Genomic DNA, 27,107 nt, shown 5'->3' with positions numbered 1-27,107 from the left:
CCATTACAATAACCACCCTGAAACACTTATCACTTTGAAATGTTCTCACTGATGATCCGACCACATGCTTTGCTACATTCTTTGTTAAATATTTTGCTGAAGCATAATGGACAAATTAATTTTGATTTTAATTTTGATCGTGCAAACTGACCCTCAATCGCTGCAGAGAATTGGAAACGGGCTAGGGTCATCTAGTTTTAATGAGTGTTAGAAATAGACCTGGTTCCTGAGTGTATGAAGGGGGGGGGGGGGAGAAGGGAGGGGAGGGAGGGGGGGAAGAAGGGAGGGGGTAAAAAGGGAGGGGGGGAAGAAGGGAGGTGGCTGGGGAATCTCCATAGAGCATGGAAATTAGCTCTTCGACCCACTGAGTTGGTGCCAGCCATTCAGCACCAGATACACCAATTCCATTTCATCGTCCCCACATTCCCATCAATTGTTCCCACTCACCTACATCCAAAGGTCAATAAACCTACCAACTCCCCCATATCTTATGTGACAGCAGCTCTACTGGTGCTTTCTCTGTGAAGCAGGCTGGGGAAGGAAAAAAATACCTGGGCTAATTAACAGGGATTGTGTTTGGAGATAGTGATCTTTCAGCAACATTTGGAACAAATGTACAGAACTTTTTATGCTCCATGTTTGGAACAGATTAACTTCTAGACCATAATCTTTGGCACGTTGGCAATTTGAACTTGCGGCTAGAATGGGGTTATTTAAATCTTTAAAATTATTTCAAATTAAAGTGAAGTTACTGGATTATCAACAGATATTTGGTGAAGACTGGAGTTTGAGTCCTTGAGCAGACTGTATTGATATATAAACCATGCCAGAATTAAAACTACATCTGGAAAAAATTGCTTATCTATGTCTCTCATATTTTTGTACATCACTTATGGATTCTCCTGTCAGCCTCCTCTCCAGCAAGGAAAACAAACCTGACTCCATTCTCTCCTTATAATTGAAACATTTTGTCCAAGCAACATCGTGGTGGATCTAGGACCTTCTCTGATGCAAACATGCCCTTGAAAGAGTGTATTACTTGGAGATACATTCGGTATACTGGCATGTTTAAACCAATGACTTGTAAGGTTGCACCAAGATCTCCCTAATTTCTACGCAATGCCCAGCTAATGGAAGGCTAGTATCCTGTATGCCTCCTTCAACTCAATAGCTATATTTACTGCCAGATCAGGGAAACTTTTGGACAAACATTAAGCACCCATTGTTTTTCAATACTCCTAATATCCCTTTCATTATGTATGTCCTAACCTTACTTGCCTTCCCAAAATGCACTTATTAAAATTAAATTTAATCTGCTGCCCCCCCCCCCCACCCAATTTATCAGCTGTCTATTAATATTTGGTAGCTGATGACTACCTCCACACAAAACACAACCAACTTTCTTGTTAGCTACAGACTTGCTTATGTTACCTTCCACATTCTCATTTAAGTTGTTAATGTATACAGCAAGAGTCCCAACATATATTCCTGTGGTACCTAAAAAAAGTGCAGCGCAGGAAAAGTTCCTTCGGTCCACAATGTCTGTGCCAAACAAAATGCCAAATTAAAGACAGCCATTCTGCCTGCACATGATCCATATCCCTACATCCCTGCATATTCAGATGCCTATCTAAAAGCCTCAAACACACCTATCATACAGTGCATTCAGAAAGTATTCAGACCCCTTCATTTTCTCCACATTTTGTTATGTAACAGCCTTATTTTAAAATGGATTAAATTCATTTTTTTTAATCACCAATCTACACACAATACCCCATAATAAAAAAGTGAAAACAGGTGTTTAGAAATTTTTAGTAAAGTAATTAAAAAGAAATAACTGAAATTGTTACATTTACATAAGTATTCAGACCCTTTACTCAGTACATTGTTGAGGCACCTTTGGCAGCGATTACAGCCTCAAGTCTTCTTGGGTATGACGCTACAAACTTGGCACGCCAGTATTTGGGTAATTTCTCCCATTCTTTGCAGATCTTCTCAAGCTCTGTCAGGTTGGATGGGGAGTGTCGATGCACAGCTATTTTCAGGTCCCTCCAGAGATGTTTGATCGGGTCCAAGTCCTGGCTCTGGCTGGGCCACTCAAGGATATTCACCGACTTGTCACGAAGCCACTCCTGCGTTGTCTTGGCTGTGTGCTTAGCGTCATTGCCTTGTTGGAAGGTGAACCTTTGCCCCAGTCTGAGGTTCAGAACACTCTGGAGCAAGTTTTCATCAAGGATCTCTCTGTACTTTGCTCCGTTCATCTTTCCCTTGATCCTGACTAGTCTCCCAGTTCCTGCCACTGAAAAACATTCCCACAGCATGATGCTGCCACCACCATGCTTCACCGTAGGTATGGTATTGGCCAGGTGATGAGCGGTGCCGCTTGGCATTCGGGCCAAGGAGTTCAATCTTGGTTTCATCAGACCAGAGAATCTTGTTTCTCATGGTCTGAGAGTCCTTTAGGTGCCTTTTGGCAAACTCCAAGTGGGCTGTCATGTGCCTTTTACTGAGCAGTGGTTTCCATCTGGCCTGATTGGTGGAATGCTGCAGAAAAAGTTGTCCTTCTGCAAGGTTCTCCCATCTCCACAGGGGAACCCTGGAGCTCTGTCAGAGTGACCACCGGGTTCTTGGTCACCTCCCTGACCAAGGACCTTCTCCCCCGATTGCTCAGTTTGGCCGGCGGCCAGGTCTATGAAGAGTCCTGGTGGTTCCAAAGTTCTTCCATTTAAGAATGATGGAGGCCACTGTGCTCTTCGGGACCTGCAATGCTGCAGAAATTGTTTTATACCCATCCCCAGATCTGTGCCTCGGAGGTCTACGGACAATTCCTTTGTCTTCATGGCTTGGTTTTTGCTCTGACATGCACTGTCAACTGTGGGACCTTATATAGACAGATGCGTGCCTTTCAAAATCATGTCCAATCAAATTAATTTACCACTGGTGGATTCCAATCAAGTTGTAGAAACATCTCAAGGATAATCAATGGAAACAGGATGAACATAAGCTCAATTTTGAGTGTCATAGCAAAGGGTCTGAATACTTATGTAAATGTGATATTTCAGTTATTTCTTTTTAATTCCTTAGCAAAAATTGCTAAACACCTGTTTTTGCTTCTTCATTCTGGGGTATTGTGTGTAGATTGATGATAAAAAAAATGAATTTAATCCATTTTAAAATAAGGCTGTAACGTAACAAAATGTGGAAAAAGTGAAGGGGTCTGAATACTTTCTGAATGCATTGTATCTGCTTCTACCACCATCTTCGGAAACGTTCTAGACACCTGCCACTCTGGGCAAAAGTATTTGCCAACCCCAACCTTTACACTTTCCCTCCTCTCACCTTAAAATTATGGCATCTGGTATTTGACCTGGGAAAATATTCTGTCTCCCCATTTATCCCTCTGTTTTTGCTCCAGAGAAAATAGTCCAAATTCTCCAACCTCTCCTTGCAGCAAATAAAATCTAATCTGGGCAAAATTTCGTAAACTACTTCTGCACCTTCTCACAAACCCCCATATCCTTCCTGTAATGAGGTCAGAACTGCATATTATATTCCAAATGTGGCCTAGCCAAAATTACATGAAGCTGCAACATCACCCTCCATGAGTCTGAAACGCAATGCCCTGACTGATGAAGACAAGCATACCTACCATAAGGCACATTTACCGTTCCATATACTAGTGTTGCCATTTTCAGGGATCTATTGAGTTGGACTGCAAGATCCCTCTGTACATTGGTGCTGTTAAGGATCCTGCCATTAAATGTACACTTTCCCCTTGCATTCAATGTCTCTAAATGCAACATCTTACACTTGCCAAATTAAATTCCATTTGCTATTTCTCTGCCAATATCCGTGATCTGTATCTTGCTGTATCCTTTGACAGCTCTTTTTGTTGACAGCACTACTTGTTGTCTGCAACTCCACTATTTTTTGTGGTGCCTGTAAACATGTAGCCAGAAAAATACTTAGTAACGGTAGGAATAGGGTGATAGGGAATCAAGGGATATGGGGAGAAAGCAGGAACGGGTACTGATTCTGGATGATCAGCCATGATCACATTGAATGGTGGTGCTGGCTCGAAGGGCCGAATGGCCTACTTCTGCACCTATTTTCTATGTTTCTATGATAGGACAGATGAATATATGGCTCTTGAGTTAGTGCAGGGGGGGAGGGATTCAGATTTTTGGACCATTAGGATCTCCTCTGGGGCATAGGTTACCTGCACAAGAGGGATAGGTTGCACCTGAATTGGAGGGGGTCCAGTATCCTGGTGGGAAGAGTTATTAAGGTTTAAACTATATTGACAGAGAATGGGACCCAAAGCATTCATGAGGCAGATAAGTGGCTCGAAGTTGATACAGGATTCAACAATAGCAAGTTTAGTCAACAAGATGGGCAGGAACATGGGAACAAGCAAGGAAAGATTGTTGGATTAAATACATTTACTTCAATGCAAAAGGCCCAAACTATGTATGGATAGCTACATGGGGCTCGGATATTATAACCATGACATAATCAAAAACTGTTCAGTTCTTCAAGAGTTTTGTTTGAGAAGTTTCATCATAATAGCAATTGAGCACCAGAGCATCAGTCTGAAGAAGGGTCTCGACCCGAAACGTCACCCATTCCTTCTCTCCCGAGATGCTGCCTGACCTGTTGAGTTACTCCAGCATTTTGTGAATAAATACCTTTGATTTGTACCAGAATCTGCAGTACCAGCATTTGTACCAGCATCTGCATCTTACACTTAGAGCACCAGAGCATTATCAGCAACTACTATTCCACCTGCTTGTGGGCACTGGAACAATGCGTGGAGACTTGTTTCATACCAATAAATTGTTTCTATAAAGATCCTGTAGAAGTGCAGTCAATTATAATTAAGGATAGACACAAAATGCTGGAGTAACTTAGCGGGACAGGCAGCATCTCTGGAGAGAAGGAATGGGTGACGTCATCCATTCCTTCTCTCCAGAGATGCTGCCTTTCCCGCTAAGTTCCTCCAGCATTTTGTGTCTACCTTCGATTTAAACCATCATCTGCAGTTCTTTCCTCCACTATAATTAAGGGTATTTTGGGAACACCTGTCTTGACTATCTCTGCACTTTTTACCACCAATTAATTGTAAATAACATGGATCATGGATCTATAAAGTATTTGTTTGAATTATTGTCAGCTAAAAATATGAGCTATTGAATAATTGAGCGATGTTTACATTGAGTACCATTGTTTAATCAACCAGGTTAAATACTGATCAAATTGAGATGCAAAACGTCTTGCTTTGGACAAGTTACATTTTTATTACTGATTAATACAAACATGCCTGACATCCAGCTAATAAACTTCATGTCATTCAAGGTAAATGCAAATTATGCTCGAGTGATTAAAAGGTGCACTTGACATTTCTGGGCAAACACTAATCCAAATAATCAAATGATGCAGACTGGAGGAGAAAATGTTGTAAGGCATGTTATTATGGTGTGCCATGTAACACACATGAGTGTTCTCACAACTTGGATTTCCAAATGAATGGGATCTACAGAAATCCAGAGAAACTGCATAATGCTACATCTTAACAGAGAATTAATTGCTTACAAGAAAACTCCAAGGTTGTATTGTTAAGTTCTTGTGAACACTATGTTAGCATTAACTTTAGCTTCATCAATGAATGTCCATGCATTGAATGGCTATACATGGCATTCTCTTCAATGTCATCACCATGAACGACTTGGTTATCCATCCTACGTGTGAAAATGCTGTGGTGCTAAATGTAATGATTGGGAATGGACATTCAGGATATATCTGATGCATTATTCCTTCAGAACTGGGGTGTAAATTTCTCGTTTGTTGAGGAAAATGGAAAGGTGTTACAGGGATTTCTGAGGTCCCTCCAAATTATCTATATTTTCATTTATTTTAAATAACATATATTAAAGCAAAAATGAGGAACAGAATTGTTCAGTGCCCTTGCCTTTTATGATGTGCACTCCTTTCATTGGCGACCACACTTTGTTTTTTGTTACTTGAGTCTTGGGCTGCCTCTGTGGAACAAGGGTGCCAAAGGACCAGTGTTGGGAGAAGAAAATGTGCCCCAGAAGGCAGTGGAGGCCAATTCTCTGGATGCTTTCAAGCGAGAGCTAGATAGAGCTCTTAAAGATGGCGGAGTTAGGGGGTATGGGGAGAAGGCCGGAATGGAGTACTGATTGAGAATGATCAGCCATGATCACATGAATGTTGGTGCTGGCTCGAAGGGCCGAATGGCCTACTCCTGCACCTATTGTCTATTGTGATGTTCCGAGGAAGGACAGCGCTTTCACACTCTACCGTGCCAGTAAAATACTTTCGGGGTCTGGGCAGTCACCAGCCTGCAGATCTGATGCAACCCAGATCACACAATTGTATTTGAAGTTTTCTGACCCATACTCACCCCAATGATCCATTTCCAAAATGAAAACAGCTGTCTGCTTGCTGAGAATAACGATCTACTTCTGGTGAAGACAAGTCAAGTTTATTGTCATATGTAAAAGTAAACTGCAAAACAAGTACAATGAAAATTGTGTTTGCAGCAGCATCACAGGCACAGATAAACAAAATTTATATATACGTTATACATAAATCATACATGTTAAGTCACAAGGTAGTGAATAGAAAAAGTACAAAATAACAAGACATTAGTGCAAAAATACACCGACAGAAAATATGGTCTGTTGTTCCATTGCTGAGGTAGTATTAGGGTTGTGCAAGTCAGTTCAAAAACCTGATAGTTATAAGTAAGTCCCTGTTCCTGAACCTGTTGTGTTGATCTTTAGGATTCTGTGCCTCAAGTATGATGGCAACACCAAAGAATGGCCCAGATCATGGGGCACTTTAATTGATGCTGCTTTCTTGAAGCAGCGCCTTGTGTAGATACATTTGATGATGGAGAAGACCAATTTGTTCCTGTAAGATATCTTTTTCCTTGACATCAATGTGCTTCAAGGTCATAGCCAGCAGTGGTTTGATGGGATCAGTCCATTCTTGTGCAGAGCAAAAAAAGATATTTGCCTATGCAAGCAGAGATGTGACACAAAAGTAGTTGTGTCCGTGTCACTTCCAAGGTGGAATTAATGCTGTACAGAAATAGTCGAATGAGCCCGTATGCAAGAGGCGCCATTTTCAAATCTAGTTTAAGAATGTGGAAAAGCTTTGAGATGTTAGGAGACTAATTTGAAATTTTTTAATGCATACTTAGAAGTGATGTATACACATGTGTGCCATCTGCAAGTGCAGTCTTAAAGCATCATGTATCTCCTTCCAAGATCCTCCCAATCTACCCACTTTATCGGTAGCCCAGCTTATGTTTTAGAAACTTTGGAAAAGCAAGAGTCTATAGCCAAAAGCCCTGCATCTCTTGTGCAAAGGAGTATCACCGCCAAGGCTCCAAAAATGTTCCAGCACAGTTTTACTGTAGTGGTCTCTTGAAGCCTCTTGAAGCATGTGGCAATTTATTTCTGCGATTTCTTCCTCATAGCACCAAATCATGCACTATTTCCAATCTAAGAGAACTAAGTACACATCAGCCAATATCAAAATAAAGGCAGATTGTATTGAGCAAGTTTATATTTGGGAGCTGCTGGTTAGAGATATGGATTTTTTGGGAACAATGTAGAAATGAGGGAATGAACAACAAATGATGGCAGCAAATAACTAGGAAGGTGGAAAGAAAGGTATGGTTCTTTTTTACCACTGATAAATGGTTGGGATTGCAGTATTATTGGAAGGTGTAAAAAAGAGTGTAGATAGAGAAGGTTGTGAGGAAAAATACTCTTACTAGCTTCTAAGATTTGATATCTGGGCCACTACTTAAACTAAGAAAACCACTGGATTGTAGACAGCAGCTCACAATTAACATATGGTTTGGCAAAAATACATGAATAGTGATATAGTAGACAAGAAATTTCAGGTGCTGGAATCATGAGCAAAAAAAACACAAGGATAGAGGAACTCAGAAGGTCAGGCAACTTCTATGGAGGGAATGGACTGACGACATTTTGGACCAGGACCCTTCACATTGATGGAGTAGCAGGAGAAAGCTAGAAAAGAATGGTGGGATGAGACAAAGCCTAGCAAGTGATAGGTGTACACAAGCAAGGGGGAATGTTTGGAGATGAGTGGAGTAAAAGATAAAGGCTAGAGGTGCAAAGGAGATAAAAGGGTGTTGGATAAGGAAAGAAGAGGAGAGGTGAAATTTGGGACTAGGGTATGAGGGGATACCCTAGGGAAATTTGGGACTAACATATGGAGGAGGGGAAAGGAGCAGAGTGACTAGGATGGTTGGAGAGATGAGTGAAATGTGTGCGTATCAGGGTGCGGGGGACGACGACAACGACGGATATTTCAAGTTTGTGTGCGATCGGAAGAGGCCAAGGACATAAAGAGAGATCCATTAGGCTTTTGCAGACATAGTGCAAATAATGATATGATAACCTTGATAAGATGGAAACTAGTAGCATGCTTGAAGATTGGGGTAAAGTCAAAAAGCAAGAGACTTTTTGTTAATTTCATACACAAAACACTATTCAATGAAGATTGGCAATCAAATAAATCTAATAGAATGTTAAGGTACAGACATCAGAACAATCTATATATACATTACTAAAAAACTCAATTTGTATATTTGTGGGTGTGTTTGTTTATGTGTTGATATATTTGTTTTCGAAATACAGCCAAAACGGCACACGATAGCACAATTTTTGGTCCACCTTACTCACCATTGTCCTGGGGTTCGAATGTTCGTTATATTTTTAAAGTTTTTCACTTTTTAAACTTTAAAGATCACTTTATAAACTTTAAAATATACCTTTTCTATTTCTCGTGGCCGTCAGTTGCACCTGCCTCCGCTTTCAACGTCACAATGGGAGAAGTCCACGCGTGCACAGTTGGGAGCTCGAGTAATGGGAGTGGCGGCCAATCAGGTGGGGGTGGGGTGAGGAGAGCTCTCCTGCTGCTGCCCGCCTGGGGGGGGGGGGGTTGAGAGGCTCCCTCTCCTCCCTCACCCGCACCCAGCCACGGGGGATTTTTAAGGGGGATTATGGGGGGATGGAGTGGGTGGGGGGGAGGAACCGCGGGGCGGCCATGGCAATCAGAGAGGTTTGGACCCAATGCGCAGTTGTGAGCTCGGCCCTGGGCCCGCCCGAGTGATGGGAGTGACGGCCAAACAGGGGGGGATGACGAGAGCTCTCCTGCTGTTGGCCGCCGCGATTGTCGCCCGGGGCTGCGGTGAGTGGCTCCCTCACCCCTTTCCTCTCCTCCCTCGCCCGCCCCTGGCCCTGAGGGAGTTTTAAGGAGGGTTGAGGGGGGATGGAGTGGGTGAGTGTCATCAGTTGGGGGAGGATTGCAGGAGAGATTTGGGCCCAACGGGTCCACGCCCGGCTAGTGGAATATAAATTGGGGGATAATAATGATCAAGTGGTTCAAGTGCTTGCTCAGTGCATACTTTTGAATTAATATTCTTATTTGTTGTCATTGAGAAACCTAAGTGATATTCAAGCTGCAGAATTGTAGTCTTTTCACCGTAATAATTAGTGTTCTGAGTATCAGATCAATTCTTGAGGTAACCATAAATACAATAAGAACCGGAGGAAAAATTTGGATAACACAATAGATGCTTGCTTAGAATAAAATTCTCAATGGAACTGTCAAGGTAAAATTGCTTGAATGATTAAAGAAACAAGGACAACAACGGATTGATTGTAAACTATTTAATATCTAAGGTAGTATTCATTATTATTAATAAACAAAATATCACTTGAAGAAAGGCAAATAACTACAATTTAAAGGATGGTGATTAATGGCTAATTCAATTAGTCAGCTGAATAAAATAGCTATTTTGATGGAGATGATTCTTGATATTTCCAGTAACCATTGTAACAAAAGGGTACTATTTCCATGGCTGATGTTTTATTTAAACAATAAGTGTATAATGGGAATAACATCTAGACAGTGATCTTTAGCTATAAGCAAACCGAACGAGAAGGGAAACCTTTTTAAGATTATTTAAAACAGGTTAGATTGATTTCAGAATGCACTCATTTATCACAGTTTATTTACAGTGAATAAAACAGCTTTATTAATCAGCATGCTATTTTTCCTTTATATTATATCTTGAAGTTATTTTAAATGATAATGTACTCATGCTGGTTAGCTTCTGTTTCTTCTCTTGATACTTGCAAATACAAAATGTTATAACTAAAACGTTCAAAACATCTGAACTACCAGCATTTTCTTCTGGAAGTTTCAGGGAGTTTGGGACTTGCATGTTTGCATTCAGGAATGTTCAATGTCCTTGCCAGTTTTGGTAGATGGCAAAGTCTGCAGGTGTTATTCTACCTCAGCTGTTTCATGTGCTCCTCTACAAATTTGACTGGGATTACATAGTGCAAGGCCTCAGTATTTCAATGAGATGAAGGCAAGATATTTTCTGCCTTGTCATTGATACTTCAGATTGATTTACCATCAACAAATTATAAGCCAATATTACTTTGTCTGCACCTCATACATGATTACAGTCAAGAAGCCACGATCTGCTGTTTATTTTTCCCATAGTGTTTGGTTTGTGTGTCATTATATTCCCGCTCTCCAATGAGTTTCCTCCAACCTGCTCAATTGCTCCTAAATGTTTCCTCTTTTTCACTCCTAAACCAAAAGTACATTAAAAGTTAATGGCTGGCTTTAAATGTTGGAATGAGGTTTTCTTAGCTGCTTACTCCAAATATAATTAAAGATGCTCCTGTCATAATTTAGTTTAAATTACTGTTTTCCCCAGAGTTACATGGACCCTGCTTCAGCATTTCAAAAACGAGTTTCCAGTGAGAATGAACTGATGAATTTTAAATTACAAGGAGAGGATCTCCATGAGTATTGGAATCTCCAGTTTTTTTAAACAACAGAGAATTTAAATGACCCATTTCTAGACACTCTAAATTGGGTGCATAGCCACTCTTCAAATCTCCTGGTCATCAAGAGCATTGCTTAGATGTTCTGTGCATTTTGAAGAATGGCAGCAGTACAGTAAGGACTGCAACCTCCTTGCACTCAATCTCAGCATAATTGCAACCTATACTCACTCACCAGTATCTGTTGGCAAACAACATTATTTTACAATGACATTTGTTGATTTGATGACATGATTAAAAGCTTGGGTCAGTCAGCAAATATTTCCCAGATTTGGATTGCTGCAATAACAGTGACATTTGTTCAGCCAAAGTGAATCTCTGCAGTGAGCAATGTTAAAAAATGCACAGGGCTAAATTTTTTAAGTGACATTTATTATCTGAATTTTGAGTAGATTCCTGCATAAAAGCAGTATCATGTCCTATTATTTTGTCAATATTTTCCTGCCAAGCTAAAATTGCTCTGTTTCACCATGCATAAAGTGTAAATTAGTTCAGCATCAACATGCCAGAATGTGGATTAACTATGTTTTAGCAATTTTATTTGCACTGATGTCACAAATTTAAATGCCTTTTGGTATTATATTTATTTTAAAGTATGGCTACGGTTATTTGCATTTGTATAAACATTAGATTGAGAGAATTTATATAGCATATTTTTAAATTGATACATAAAATCCACACCAATAGAACTTGGGATTTGAGATTGAAATAAATTCTTAACACTGCACTTGGGTATTTAAATTGGTATTTGGTTACTGCTCGAGCTGTGCACTTACCGTGACCTGTGTATCGCCAACTCGTACTTCCAGACAAAGCCCCAGCACAAGGTTTCCTGGAGACACCCACGCTCAAAGCATTGCCATCAACTGGATCTGATCCTGGTGCCGCCCTCAAGAATGTTCTCCACACACACTCCTACCACAGTGCGGACTGCGACAGACCACTCCTTGGTGTGTTGCAAGATCAGGCTGCAACCAAAGAGGTTCTACCGTACCAAGAAGCAGGGGAAACCCCGCATCGATTTCAGCAAGATGCCCCATCCAGACCTCGTGCACCAGTTTGAAGAGGCTTTTGAGAGAGAACTTGGCACCTCGCGACCTGGAGACTGCAACAGAGAAGTGGGAAACTGCGGGACACCATGCACCGCACAGCCTTGGCTAGCTTTGGGAAGCAGTTCTCGGACTGGTTTGAGGCCTCAGGGCTGCCAGAAGCAAGGCTCAGCAGACTGGCAGGCATTGCGCCAATGAGTACTGGACACAGCTTAGTGATGACATCCAGATGGCCGCCATTACAGGGAACATCAGAGGAATGTACGATAGCATTAAGAAGGCACTAGGACCAGTCCAGAGCAAGACAGGAGCTGTACCGCAGGACATGAGGGATGCCACGATCATTACCCTCTACAAGAACAAGGGCGAGAGAAGCGACTGCAACAACTACAGAGGCATCTCCCTCCTCAACATCGTCGGCAAGGTCTTTGCTCGGGTCATCTTGATCCGCCTGCAGAAGCTGGCAGAACGTGTCTACCCAGAGTCACAGTGCGGTTTCCGAGCTGGAAGGTCAACAGTAGACATGGTCTTCTCCCTTCGCCAGCTCCAGGAGAAGTGCAGAGAACAGCGGATGCCCCTGTATATTGCTTCCATTGACCTCACCAAGGCTTTCAACTTCGTCAACAGAGATGGCCTATTCAAGGCTCTCCCAAAGAATGGCTGCCCACCAAAACTGCAGAGCATGATAGAATCCTTCCACATCAACACGAAGGGGACAGCGCAGTTCAATGGCAGTTTCTCGGAGCCCTTCGACATCCGCAGTGGCGTCAAACAAGGCTGCGTCCTCGCTCCCACACTCTTTGGGATTTTCTTTGCTCTGCTCCTGAAACATGCCTTCGGCACTGCAACAGAGGGGATCTATCTGCGTACCAGATCAGACGGCAAGCTCTTCAACCTCACCCACCTCCGAGCCAAGACAAAAGTACGTGAAGCTCTCATCAGGGACATATTGTTCGCCGATGACACAGCAGTTGTGTCCCACACCCAGCAGGAACTACAGTCACTGATGGACCGCTTCTATTGGCCTGGCAAGTACTTTGGGCTGACCATCAGCCCGAAGAAGACAAACGTCCTGGGGCCTGTCATCACCATCGACGACTACAAACTCGATGCCGTCCATCAGTTCACGTACCTCGGCTCCACCATCACCGACAACCTCTCCTTGGACACAGAGATTGACAAGAGGATCGGGAAGGCAGCTACAACTCTCGCTCGCCTCACGACTCGAGTGTGGACCAACCCAGAGCTGACAGTGAAGACAAAGATAGCAGTCTATAATGCCTGTGTCAACAGCACGCTGCTGTACGGCAGTGAGACATGGACTACATATGCCAGACTGGAGAGAAGACTCAACATCTTCCACCTTAGAAGCATCCGCCGTATCCTGGGTATATCCTGGCAAGCCGAGATTCTGTCTCGCGCTGGCCTTCCCAGTATGTACACTCTACTCCGGCAGTGCAGGTTGCGGTGGCTGGGCCATGTCCACCGCATGGAGGATGGCCCTATTCCAAAAGACATCTTCTATGGAGAGCTGACATTTGGGAGGAGAACCATCAGCAACGTTACAAGGATGTCTGCAAGAGAGATTTGAAGGCGCTCGACATCGATGTGGAGTCCTGGGAGAGCCTTGCAGCTGACCGTACGAGGTGGAGAGGTACCCTGAACCAACATCTCAAAATAGGGGAAGAGAAACTGAGGTATGTAGGTTAATTGACAGGGTAAATGTAAAAATTGTCCCTAGTGTGTGTAGGATAGTGTTAGTGTGCGGGGATCGCTGGGCGGCGCGGACTTGGTGGGCCAAAAAGGCCTGTTTCCGCGCTGTATCTGAAATATGAAAATATGAACGCAGCGGCAGACAAACGGGCACGCAGAAAGGAGCGCAGCAACTTCAACAAACCAGAGACCACACACAAATGTGACCTTTGCGACAGAGACTGTCATTGGTCTTTTCAGCCACAAGCGACACTGCTCTAGCTGAGGTGTGGAGCAAGCAGCCAACTAGGATGCATCACCCATGGTCAGCCATGGGGGCCTAAGAAAAAGACTCCTCATTATTGATGCTCTCATTGTGATTTGTTTTAGTCCCTATTAAAAAAAATGTCAATAAAAGTACATCTTGCATTAAATAAGTATTTTTGTTTCTATCTAGTACTAAGAGACATTCCCTAATATAATTTAGACCAACATTCTATATTTAATGCAAAAAAGAACATAATTCTGGCTTCAAAGCATTATATTTGGTACCAAATCTGTGCCATTAAAATTAGAATTTGTGGACGTCTGCTCTTGCTTCTGACTTGGAAACAAAAGCAGAATGTGTATGATGTCAGCTGTCGTAACAAGGGCTAAGTAGCAGCATGGCTGTCAGGTGTGAATCTCATCATGTGAGGCGACCAAATTTATCAAAAATGCTACATAAAACTTTGATAGTCGGCGGGTTGCACTTCATGGGTTGACTGGTGATATGAGCTACCAGAAAATTGAATGTTTCAGAATGACCTTTGAGCCTATACTAATTATTTTTAAACTATATATTTGAAACAAAATACTAAAATGTAAAAAGAACTTACTCCATTTTAAATTAATTAAAATGATTCCAACAATAATTCATTTGGACTTTGGTTCCCACAAATCAAATGAGTGGAGATACTCCTCAGGCTGGGATGTGTAAAGTGGAATCCACAAGGGGTCATCAAGAGAGGACAGTCGGTAAAAGGCTGATGAACTGGCATGTTCAGACCTTCTGACAATGCACTTTAAGTACTGCATGAGAATATCTGCTTAGAATATATGTTCAAGTTCTGGTTAGATACTTCAAAGCTGAATTATGTCAAGAACATAGCATGCCTGTGCAGAAGGAAGATCAAACCTAACTAACTTCTGAGAAAGTGACAGACAGCGTTTAAAATGTTTTAGATCCAAACGCCTTCCAATTTGCCAGATATTGAGTTGGTGATGTTGATAATGTAATCAAGAGGCATCAGAAGACATATAAAACATGTTGAATGGCATGTATTACTAGGCAAAATAACACGAAGTATAAATGAATCAATGTAGTAAGAATGGATGCAACTCCTGAGTGTTGTCAAAATAACCTGTGACCTAGGAATCTCATGGTAATGACTTACACTTAAGGGAAATACAAATGGCATTCCGTGTGTCTATGACATGGAGACTATCATTCACTATCCATAATTTTTTACACAGATAACATTCTCATCCTCCATTGGCTTAATGGAGGATTTGCAACAACAGCTTCCTCTCTTCCTGAAGTCTTCACCTTCTTGCTCATGAGCACAATATGCTCATGTTATCTCCGGCAACATTAGCTAAAGTCAAGGCTCCGGGTTCTGCACTACAAATATCCAGCCTCTTAACCACATCTCTTGAAGGCTTCACAATATATGTTTTTTTCATGGCATTTGTCATTTGGTCTTAAAACCATGCTTCTTCCAGAGCCATATTGAGAGAATTGTTAAGAGATCAAAAGCTTAGTCAGGAATGGAGGAGATGATGTTTGGGAAATAATTCCTGAGACCTAAACATGCAACTAATTGAAAATTGGACAAAAAAATCAAAGAAATTATGTAGTAGGGGAATTATGACACTCAAGGTTGTAGTCAACCTTTGCAAGGCAAAGGCCATGAAAGAAATATTGCATATGCGAGATGTTTAATTGGAAACATGAGTAAACATGGAGTCAGTCAAGGTCAGCATGGACAAGGGTGAGATCTTAGTAACATTTGGTTTCAGTTAGGACATGAGTTGCTGTGTCCTGCTTGCACTGAAGGGTATGAAATGGAAATTTTTATATTGAGTCCAGAACACACCTAGATGGAAGGTGAGATGGTATTCTTCAAACAAGAACAGTACCTTGCTTTTGAGTGGGTAACTTTAGGCAAGTTGCTTTCTCTCTCTGTATCTGGTCTTGCTATTGGCAATAGAACACAAAGAAGTGTAATCACTATCTCACTGCCTCATTAACCCGTTTGACCTGGCCTTGTCCTGTTGCAAGTATTCCCTTTTTCTTATCCATCCACCTGCAATTTAAAATCACATCATTTAAGGGCCTGTCCCACTTAGGCGATTTTTTAGGCGACTGCCATAGTCGTAGCAGGTCGCCCAAAAACTGGCAACTGGACCCCCATACGACAATGTCTACGACAAGCTACAACAACCTACCACCTAGTCGACGTTTAGCTATGGCAAGCTACCGACAACCGGCGACCCAATCGTCGCGAATAGGACATCCACCTACGACAACACCTACTCCAACCTACGACTACAGAGGCGACAACCTACGACAACCAAAGTCAACCTAAGTCCACCCGCGACAAGCTACGTCCCTGAAGACTGAAGACAACTGAAGACAATTCACGTTTCACCCAGTTTCCCTTTCAAAGGGGGTGTATGGTAGGGTTTCCAATTATTCTGCATCATGACTATTTGAAAGTGATGCCATGAGAAACTACTCTGAAATACAATAACTTCATGCATCAATTTTCCATCAAAATGTCAAGAATTTCCTTTATTGATATTGAAACAACCAAAATTTTTTAAAGGTTGATAAGAACATACAACAGTGCATACAAAAATATAGTAATAAATTTCAATAAACTTCAAACTTCAGACTTTAAAATTCAAACTTTAAACAGAATACAAGTGCAAAAACATACAAAACCTAACATCATTTATGGACACATTACACTGATGGGTGATCAGATCAAGTCCACACTTGGCATTCACTGAAGTCAGCACCGGCGACAACCTACGTCATCTGGCGACAACCTTCGACAGCACCTACGTCAGGATACGTCAAGCTACGCTCATTGGTGTCAAACCCACTGTCGGCAAAAAAATGTCAACATTCTGAAAATCTAGTGGCGACCAGAAAGATGCTACGACTCTTTGGAGACGACTCACGACCGTACAGGCGACACCCCCGGCGGCCATGTGGCGACAGCCTAGTCGCCTGTAGTCGCCTAAGAAATCGCTTAAGTGGGACAGGCCCTTTAATCTCCTTCACAGTTCTAAAGAATGGTCCTCGAACAGAAACATTAACTTTGTTTCTGATTCCACAGATGTTGGCTGACCTATTTGTTACCAACACTTTCTGTTTTCGTTATGGATTTCCAGCATCTGTGGTTTTATTTCGTTTTCACTGGAAATACATTGTCTTTGTGGGTAAAGATTTTGGATTGGCATCATACCACAGCACTGAACAGGGAGCCAATGCTGTGGGAAAGTATGGTTAAATCTAAGTTGATAGTTAAGGGAAGCAATGGAATCAGTCATAATGGCAGAGTTTGCAGGTGGGTGTGAAGACTGCTAGATGGTCAATGGAGGGAAGATCACTGGAAGTTGTGCATTCATGTGGATGTTGAACCTAATCCTTGTCCAAATTGCCAAGAATTACACTGGGGATATTTGAGTGAATCGTAGAGGAGTAGGAAATTGGGCTGTTGCATATCTAATTTGGTTAAAATTGGATTGGTAAAATTAACGTTTTGAATAATTCTCACAGTAAGCTTATCACAACTTGTAAAATTTAAAGATTGCTTGTCGCCCAACTTTTCAAAGAAAACTTGCCATTGCCATTTTACTCCATGTTGCATTGTAAATGGCTTTAATTGGTACATTCTGATGGCATCACTTCAACTTGTGCATTTATGGTTAAATTGGTAGGATATTTCTGTTATTCATAAAGTCAAAGCACATGTACAAAATTGTGAAAAAGTTGCATTATTTATCTTTCACTTATATATCCAGCCACTTGGCCAGTTTAAATTGCAGTGGTGAGTGTTAATCAGCAGAGAGATTTTCATGTAATCTTGATAAATGTTGTGCGTGACATGAGCTTGATGCTTACAATGAGTGAAATCTTGAACTGAACACTTTATGGTTTGCTGCCTTTTTACTTTATAACATTCTGAATTTAATCAATGTGATTTTCTGTTTTCTACAGATTAAGTACACCAACGTGATTTAAATCCATGTCAACAGACGAAAAAGTTGAATTTTGTACCTTTCCCCATGCAAATTGTACAGCCGACTAGATGGAACTGGTACTGTCTGAAAGAGTCACATTCTGCAAGAATACCTGCTATCTTCCCATGAACAAGATTGGGAAATGTCAACATATGAATCTCAACAGGACAAGGACAACAAATTGCTGCCTTTTGGTACTTCCTTCAACAAAAAAGACACTCTTCCTTCAAGTTTCAGCTGAGCAAAAAAAGAAAAAAAGAGCCATAGTTAATGTGAATCTATCTACTGAAACTTTTTAAATCCATTTGAATGTTAACAAAGTAGTTAAATTTTCACCAATTTTGCAAAACATTTCACAAATACATAAAAAAATCTTTTTGTTAGTATTTTCCCAATTCAGGCACTATTGGGCTTTCTTTGAAGAGTGCCATGTGAAGTTTAAAAAATATATCAAAAGTGAATTGTAAGCAACATTGCAATTGTTTGTGGAGCATCATGCACGTTCTGTGGGATATTTAAGTATATTCTGTTTTACTATGCACCCAGATATTTTTTTTTGGAAGGGTAGCAATTTTGGGAAAATAACACTTACAAAGGACTAACAAGTTTTATAGAACATTTGTTGAAGTTTCACACTTTTGGAAAATCACGCTGTTGTGGTTCACCAGATCCCACAGCTTCTCAGACCAGCTGTATATAGTTCGTCGCTTTCTTCTTTAACTTGTGCTGTTTAAAGGCATTCATGTTGGAAATCTCTTGTGGCCTTAAGCCAAGTAGGCCAAATTATTAAACCTTGTGAATGCAGCACAGGTTGACATGAAGTTCAAACTTTTGTGGCAAACTAACTTCTCTGTCAGGATGAACTAGGAAAATATTTGTAAGCGCATTGAAAAGTTTATTTTATTGGGTATTTGATATGTTCACTATATCAGTTATGCCGAGGTGAGCTTCATTTTGCTAGGACACTTTTTTTCCCTTTTTAAAATTGCGTTATTTTACTTCTAAAATCTTTTATGTTGTGAATGGCTTTTGAACAGCATATGCACTCGATATATGCAAATGAAAATCCACTTTGGGTATCCGTGACAAAAGTGTCCCATCAAGATTGTGCAGATTTCATTCTCCAAAAATTCCGTATCGGTTTTAAAATGTTGTCATTGACATTGACAGACTTCTCCCTTGTTGTCCTCTGTGTTAGTTTTTTTTTGGTGACACTGCCTTTGTAATAACATTGATATCTCTACATCCTCTTTTACACAGCTGCAGAGGAAACGATGCCAAATATAGTCATCAATGGTGATTTTTTTATTTTCTATCCCTTGATCTAATTAACATGGTATAGTTTGTGGTTTATTTGACTAATGGGTGTGATTTCTGTCCCTGCCCCCATCCCACCCAGCATCACTATTTTTTCCAAAATTTAACAAGAAACATTTCACTTCTTGTGGTCGCAGTTTTGAACTGCTTAAGTTGCAGATATTTTTTCCCATTTTATATTGATCAGAAAAAATTGAAAAGGAACTTCAACAGTCTACTCTGCAACATTAGTCAAAAATGAAACGGCCAATGTAGATATGCCACTTCATAAGATAATTGGGTATCAAAAGGTATGAAATGCAACACAGTTTGTTATAATATTTGTTATATGGGTTGTGGGGTCAATTTTTGAGTGGATCACTAAAATGTATTGCAGGTTTTCCTTTCAATGTACATTTTCCCGAACAATTGAGATGGTGTTTATAATTTGTGGTACCGTGAGTTCATGGACCACAGTGCTATCCTTCAACAGTATTAATCTAGTGGAAGATATGAAGAATGCTGGCTTTTTTTAAACAGTTGTCTGAATAATTGGTGATACTGTCACTCAAAAATTGCTCCAGGCGACCGGATTTAATATTCTGTTCACTTGGCCTATCTGTTTTTCATAAATTATTAGTACTTACTCTAAAAATCATCCAACTTTCCAATGTTATTTCGGCAAAACAAAATGTTTTTATCAAAAGATAAAGGAGTATAAATTTGTCTTTGATTGCTAGTGCTTATCAGGCACTAATATTGAATGTCCATTGTACTCTTCTGATATTTAGCTCCACATAATACAATAGCTCCTATTTAACGTATATGACCAAAAACTATTTCCCACCCATGGTTTCACTGAGAGGATTAGTCAGATTAAATGATAAAGTAATGTGCTTGTCCTGTTGAAGGTGATGGCAATGAAATCTTTTTGTTTGCTGATTAGGCTATGTTCATTCTAATTTGCTACTCACCTATATTGAAAACTAGTTATTTGGAAGAGGGATGCATATACACAGGAGAATGAATGATTGGCTATCTTATTGCACAGAATGAAGGATTCAATCTTGCTCTTTTTTAAATGTTTTTATTATTTTCTCCTATACATCCCCACCTAGCTGAACTAGAAAGTTTATGACATTGGTTTTGAATGTCTGGAAACAGAAGTGCTGCCTTTAGAAATAGGGAATAGCATCTTTGGAAATGTTCAGACTCTTCACACATTGTGGTGCACAGCGTATGCATATATCTGTTTTCTTATCCCTTTGACCTAAGAATAAGATATGGTTACAGGAGGAGTAATTACTTTTTAATCTTTGGGGTTTGTCTTTGGATGATTGGCAAACATTTAATTTATATTATGCTTATCTGTAGGAAATCATCCATATTAATTGTATTGCCTTATTACAGTTTCATGCTGAGTTGAAAACTAAGGAATCAAATTTCTACATATTATCTGGGATTCACTACATTGGACAATGTTTCAGAACACCTCAAAACAGTTCTTAATGGGATGTAGCTTGCAGTAAGAATTGCTCCTAAATAACCATTAAAATAAAGTGGATGCTTCAAGTCATCAAATCTGAGATGATTTTGTTAGCGTTTTGTCCAGTTCAGAGAATGTAAGCATTATACATAGTGCACCCTACCTCCATCCCCTTCCACTCCATTGCAAAGCTTTAAGTTGTACAGTGGCGCTGTCTCACAGCGCCGGAAACCTGGGTTTGATCCTGACCTTGGGTGCTGCCTGTATGGTGTTTGCACATTCTTTCTGTGGGTTTCCTCTGGGTGCTCTGCTTTCCTCTAACATCCCAAAGACATGCGAGTTTGGAGGTTAATTGGCTTTTGTAAATTGTTCCTTGTGTGTGAAAGTGGGATAACATAGAATTAGTGTTAACGGGTGGCCGATGGTTGGCATGAACTCTGTGGGCAAATGGCCTGATTCCATGCTCTATCTCTAAACTAAAATATTCTCCTGTTTGGAAAAATGTCTCAAAAAATACTCATCTATTATTATCGCTGCTTTATTTTTGGAATATCTATTATAACTTTCAATGAAAACTAAATGTTTTATATATTGGAGAGAAGCAGCTCCTGTGATGGATGGTGCCATTTAGGTCTTTATTATATACATTTGTTTATTTTACACCTAACTGTCTCTCCCCCCCCCCCCCATGCTTTTCTGATCTTTCATCTCATTGCCAATTGAAGCTGGCAAGATAGAGTGATTTAAGCCTTTCACAATGAAAGGAGACCCGAAATGCTGGAAACACTCGGCAAGTCAGGCAGTAGTGATTTAAACCAAGGTGGGATGCTTCTTGAACATTAATTTCATAACATTGATCTTTTCCCCAACCGATCATTACCAATGACACCATTTACGAGCAGCAGCAGTGATGTGGTCTGAAAGCATATTGATTGCAACGATTTCTCCATTAGGAAACCGAGACACTTTGAGGCAATCGTCATGGTTTGTATCATCCAGCTTGTCAACATTGTTATTTTAATTTCACATTAGAGGAAAGGGAAAGGAGAAAGGAAATGCTCAAAATCTCAGATTAAAACAAAGCTAATGAAGAATTAAAATGTTTGGAACTTTGAATCAGCTGTTGGAAGAGGCATGATTTTTGTTTCCAACTGCAGTTGATGAAATTAAGTAATGGGTGCTGTGCATAATGGAAAGCTCATTTGATGTTGTCCATTCTGTGCTGCCACCAGCACCAAATGGACATAGTTTTTTCTGGTTTATTTCCTAAGTGTGTTGCATCTTGAGCACAACTAGAAACAACAATTTGCATGCTCCAGCACCTGCCTTTCTCAGCCAGAAGGATGTTCTAATAAAGGTGATGTGCATTAGTAAAGGGCCTGTCCCACTTAGGCAATTTTAAGGCGATTACCGGCGACTAGGCTGTCGCCGACGTTCGCCGGGGCGTTGCGGGCATGATCGTGAGGAGTCTTCCGAAGATCGTAGTGGATCTCGGCGCATCGCCGAGAAATCAAACGGTTTGAAATCTCTCGGCTTATTGTGGTTGCTGTCCCCAGGTTTGATAGGTTCTCTTAAGATACATTTAGAAGCACATAATATTAAAATAAGTAAAGTCATTTCAAAATACCATAAAGTGCAATTTATTTACCGTCAGGACATTTGACAGGTAGATTGGAGGCGACAGTTTGACGGACAGATAAGTGTGGGAATTTTTGCGATGTTTTTGACCTCAGCCATTACATTTAAAGTGGGCTCCAAACCCAGATATTCAACCCAGAAACCAGATATGCATCTCCCTTATATTTTCAAAGAATGCCCACACACTTTTCACAAAAATCCACTGAACCACTTAAAAAAAAATTTTTTTTAATACAGCTATTAGTAAACTGGAAGTAAATCCGGTTTATTCCTTGTTACAGTGAAGCTTGGTTTTTAAGTAACCCATACAAGGTGTTATAGTTCAAAACTCTCAAGTACTTACCGACTTGTCAGTGATTTCAACGTAAACCAGGACGCCGGAGAGGCATTGACAGAGTGGGAATTTTCGTGATGTTTCAGAAGGCACTGTAATCTCGACTTGACTCGGCATTGTCGTGGTCATTGTCGTCAGGTAAAAGAAAAGTTCGGCGATCTGCTACGACTTTGACAGTCGCCGGCAGTCGCCAAAAAGATCGCCTAAGTGGGACAGGCCCTTTAAGATAAATACATATATGAACAACATTTACTTGAGGTGTTCTGGTGGCATCCTAAATGAGAGAGAAATTTCAGTAAGTACTAGTAATTCCCTAAAATGTGTTTACTTAAAGTCCTTGCTGCTTATGATGTTTGTATTGAGTGATTTTGGGTCACTGGGTGATGAATTGCATGGCATAAGTAAAAGATAATATAGGTGGTTCCAGTAATTAAGAAGTGAGAAAAATGTTGCCTTTGCAAACAAAGTCGGTTGTTTTCTCTGTCTTCAGGTTGCTGCTAAAATAAGATTTAATGTTATTGCCACAATGACTGCTACTTGACCTGTAGTAGGATAATGCAATTCTACAGCTTGTAATGATTGCAAATTGCACTACTGGTAGTAAATGTATGAATAGTATGCGCTGTCTTTGAACCACAGATGGTGCTTATGGATTGTAATAGTACGGTACAAATTTTAGTCACTGACCCATCCCAACAGGAGAATTATGTTGTTCAATGATAACTATAAACACCGGATACTGCATGAATATGTAATAATAGAGATCGGAATACCTTTCTGTTAAGAAATCTATACCGACAAAAAATTGTGGGGTTTTATGGGGGGGGAGGGGGGGGGGGGGTGCGTGGGATTCACAGCTGCACATCCATTGTAAGACCACTATAGTTCCTAGGGGAATTAATGTCCTATATAGTTTCCTGAATTTAGTATAGCTAGAGATGATATTCTAGTCCCGATGAGTACTGAATGAAAAATGTAGTAGATCTAATTGGGCTGGTACATTTTGGTACTGATAGGGTTTTTAGATTTTTTTGGATAGTTATAATGTTAATGTGGATGAGAAAGGAATACCAGGATCATCGTGCAGTTTATTAATAAATCAAACATCTAGGTCCTGAACGTTATTAGTGCAAGAAACTGAGCACTGGCAGATGTGTGTTGATTTTATACAGTAACCTCAAAAGCCAACTTATGGCCAAATAGGTATGGCATATACAGTATGCAATGTTTTTTCCTCAGTCTATATAGCTTAGAGTTAAATAAATTATTCAGTATTGTGCTGGAAAGCTATTTCCAGAAAATGATTTACATATCACTTGGTAGGTACGGGAAAAAAATTGTTAGCGGTAGAAAGCAACGTTAAAGCAAATGAGAGAAGGTACCTGCTTCCATGTCGGAGAAAAAAAGCTGTATGATGAAGTAACAAATTCAGGGTCATCAATATATGTTAGCTATTTTTCTCTGTATATTTATCAGCACCTATAATTTCTGCCCATCAAAGGGCTATTTCCCTTGCTATGTTTTGTATTGTAGTTGGACTTTGCACAAATCATAGAAAATGAGTTGGGGGGGACTTATGCATTAAGTGCAGTTGAAATCATTATTCAAAAGTTATTATAGCTAGTTACTGTAACTTGGAAAATATATGCATTGATTTTAATATTAATTATGAACTACTGGGAGGAAGGGTGGAAAAGGAGAACTGATTTGGGTGGTTTTCATTTTGGCGTCCACAGGTACCTTCCCTCATCTCGTTCGTACAAAATAAAAGTTGCATCTTCCAGACAATAGTATGCTGCTGTATAATAAATAAACAAAGATGGAGCAATTGTATTCCTTTTGTAAATTAATTTGACAAATGGACATAGTTTTTTTTTGGCTGTACAGAAAAGCAGAGGGTTGATACTCTATATATTGCTATTCCTGCACCACACACAACAGTAAGTTAAAAATATCTAACTTTATCTTGCTGTGTCTTCCACTGTAAATATTGTTCAGCAGTTTAATGTTAATCCACCATGTCTGTGAATGGGAGACTGGCTTAGAGTTCTGTATAGTGTTTATATTTATCGCAAAATGCTTTCCATAGAGCTACATGCAATAAAATTGTGTTCATGTTATTGCTACATCTCGTAACTTTTCTTTTTTAGTTTCAATGTTTAAGAGGTGAACTGTTCTCAGTTCATATTGTAACTGCTGGTGCACCTTTTCCACATGCACAACATTAGCACAGACAATCATCTTTCTATGCTAGACTGTTATTAATATACTGTTGAACTCCTTTAATGGGGATCATCACTCCATCCTTTTAGAACATTGTAATATCAGCACATATTATTTGGCCCAGCCACATACTAATACATTTTAGTTGTCCGATAGACTATGTGGATACTTGCCCTGTTATTTGCTTAATAACATTTGTTTATTTAGTGAATATACTGTAAATGTTGTATTTGCATATAGCACAGAAGAGGGCCATCTGGCCCATTTTGTTTATGAACAATGCCATTATGGCACTTGTTTTCTCTGCAGTACATTCTCTCACACATGCTCTTTAACACCCTCCAGATTTTACCATCAGCTACTTGCATTAACTAATCAGCCAGCATGCCTATGGCTTATAGGAGAAATCAAGCATGTGGCTATCTTAGATATCTTAGGCTATCTTAGATAAAGGAGAGTGGTGAACTTCAGGGGCTTTTCATAGAGGTGATTTTATTTTTTAGTTTAATTAGTTGAAAATTTCTGTTGTCATGATGGGATTCTAACTCTTATCTCCAGATTAATAATTTAGGCCTTTGACATATTAGTTCAGTAACATAACTGTCATACTGCCTACTGCCATACTTCCAAATAGGCAACATACAGGGATTTTAAACAAATTAACTTGAGGCTCTGCAGGACACAAATCTTGTCAAATGCTGAGTTTGGAGTTGGTGGGGGTTATGGAGTAAGGACCCATCACATAACCATCAGATTCTTCAAAGCAAGTATTTACATTTTTGTATATTTTAACGGAGCATTTATTTCCCATGCTCCTCTGTGAAACTGACAATCTACAGAAAAAGGGAAGAACTTCCGCAATCCTCTGCAGTTACACATGAGCATTAAAATAGCTACACACTCCGCTTTACACCTTGGAGATTTCATCTCAACATGTGGAGCAGCCCCAAGTCAAGTAATTGTGAGCGATTCCTGTATCTTCACGTGACAAATGTGACGTGTCGTCATGTTACCGTATTTCTTTACAAAATAGGAGGCTTTTTCACCTTGTCATGTCCATGCCAGCTCATAAAGCAATCCCATTCAGCACAAATATTCTCTAGTCTTCCCACATTCTCATAAACTGCTACCAGATTATATCACGCATGCACACCAGGGCAATTTACACTGGTCAATTAACCTACTAACCATGCATCTGAGATGTGGGAGAAAACACACACGGTTACAGGAAGAATGTGGAAAATCCACGCAGATAAAATAAGAACAAAGAATCAAACCTGGGTCACTGGAGCTGTGAAGTTGCAGCTCTGGTAGTTACAAAAAAATATTCATGATTATCTTCTTCCTTTTGCCTTTGTACCACCATTATGCTTTCTGCACCAATTTTTATTCAAGCGGCCCTTTATTTGCACTTTGGTCTTACCAATACCAGCAAACTATCCAGTCATTCCTCCTGATCAATTCCAAGTCTATATTCTTCGAGATCAAGAACTGCCAAATTTGTGGGCAAGCTGCACAAACTTGCCTTGGCTATTCATTGACACTCAACCTCATCTGAACATGTTCCCTGAGATGGAACATCCAGGCATTAATAAGATGGTTTGTGTCTATCTTCAGTTTAAACCAACATCTGCAGTTCATTCCGACACATTAATAAGATGGTACCTAACTTTGGTGGTCACAAGGGAAAATACTGTTAAAGCAGAAAATGGCCATTCAAGTTTGTCATATTCAATGGCAGCACAAATAACAGTTCTGTAGAGGTGACCGAATACAGATAACCCATGTTTAGTACCAGTAAAGGATTAAAACAATACTTGAAACACTCAAAAATTATTATAACACATTTTCTGTTACATATAATTTTGTCACAATGTACCACTTGTTTTCATGGAATTATAAGCATCCTTGGTTCACAGGAGAAATCAGAGTAAGTGTTTTCTTACAAATGTAGATGACAAGGAAATGGTGTTATTTTCTAAGGAGATAATTATTTACTTTGTTTCAGTATAAGAACAAACTAAGGACTGACCTCAAATTCTGTCAGAACTTTAGCTGCATTTCCTTCCTTGCAGTGTCCCACAGATAGTGATTGAGAACTTGTTAAATCACCAGTTTGCTGATAATAACTGCAAGCAAATCAGTCATAGAGTGATACAGTG

The 27,107-nt window shown here is 40.1% G+C and overlaps 1 protein-coding gene across 1 annotated transcript in view; it reads left to right on the top strand.

Annotated features, from left to right (window-relative positions):
* The window catches only part of LOC144600473 (insulin receptor substrate 2-B-like), a 56,413-nt gene extending 31,584 nt beyond the window's left edge, over nt 1-24,829 (top strand). Inside the window, exon 2 of the mRNA XM_078412099.1 lies at nt 17,946-24,829. Coding sequence (XP_078268225.1) covers nt 17,946-17,950 — 5 coding nt within the window. The 3' untranslated portion in view covers nt 17,951-24,829. The remainder of the gene's footprint in view (nt 1-17,945) is intronic.
* Nucleotides 24,830-27,107: the final 2,278 nt, after the last annotated feature.

The sequence above is a fragment of the Rhinoraja longicauda genome, chromosome 15 (assembly GCF_053455715.1).
Source record: "Rhinoraja longicauda isolate Sanriku21f chromosome 15, sRhiLon1.1, whole genome shotgun sequence".
In the NCBI taxonomy this organism is placed as follows: Eukaryota; Metazoa; Chordata; class Chondrichthyes; order Rajiformes; family Arhynchobatidae; genus Rhinoraja; species Rhinoraja longicauda.
This window is presented reverse-complemented; position numbering and strand designations above follow the sequence as displayed.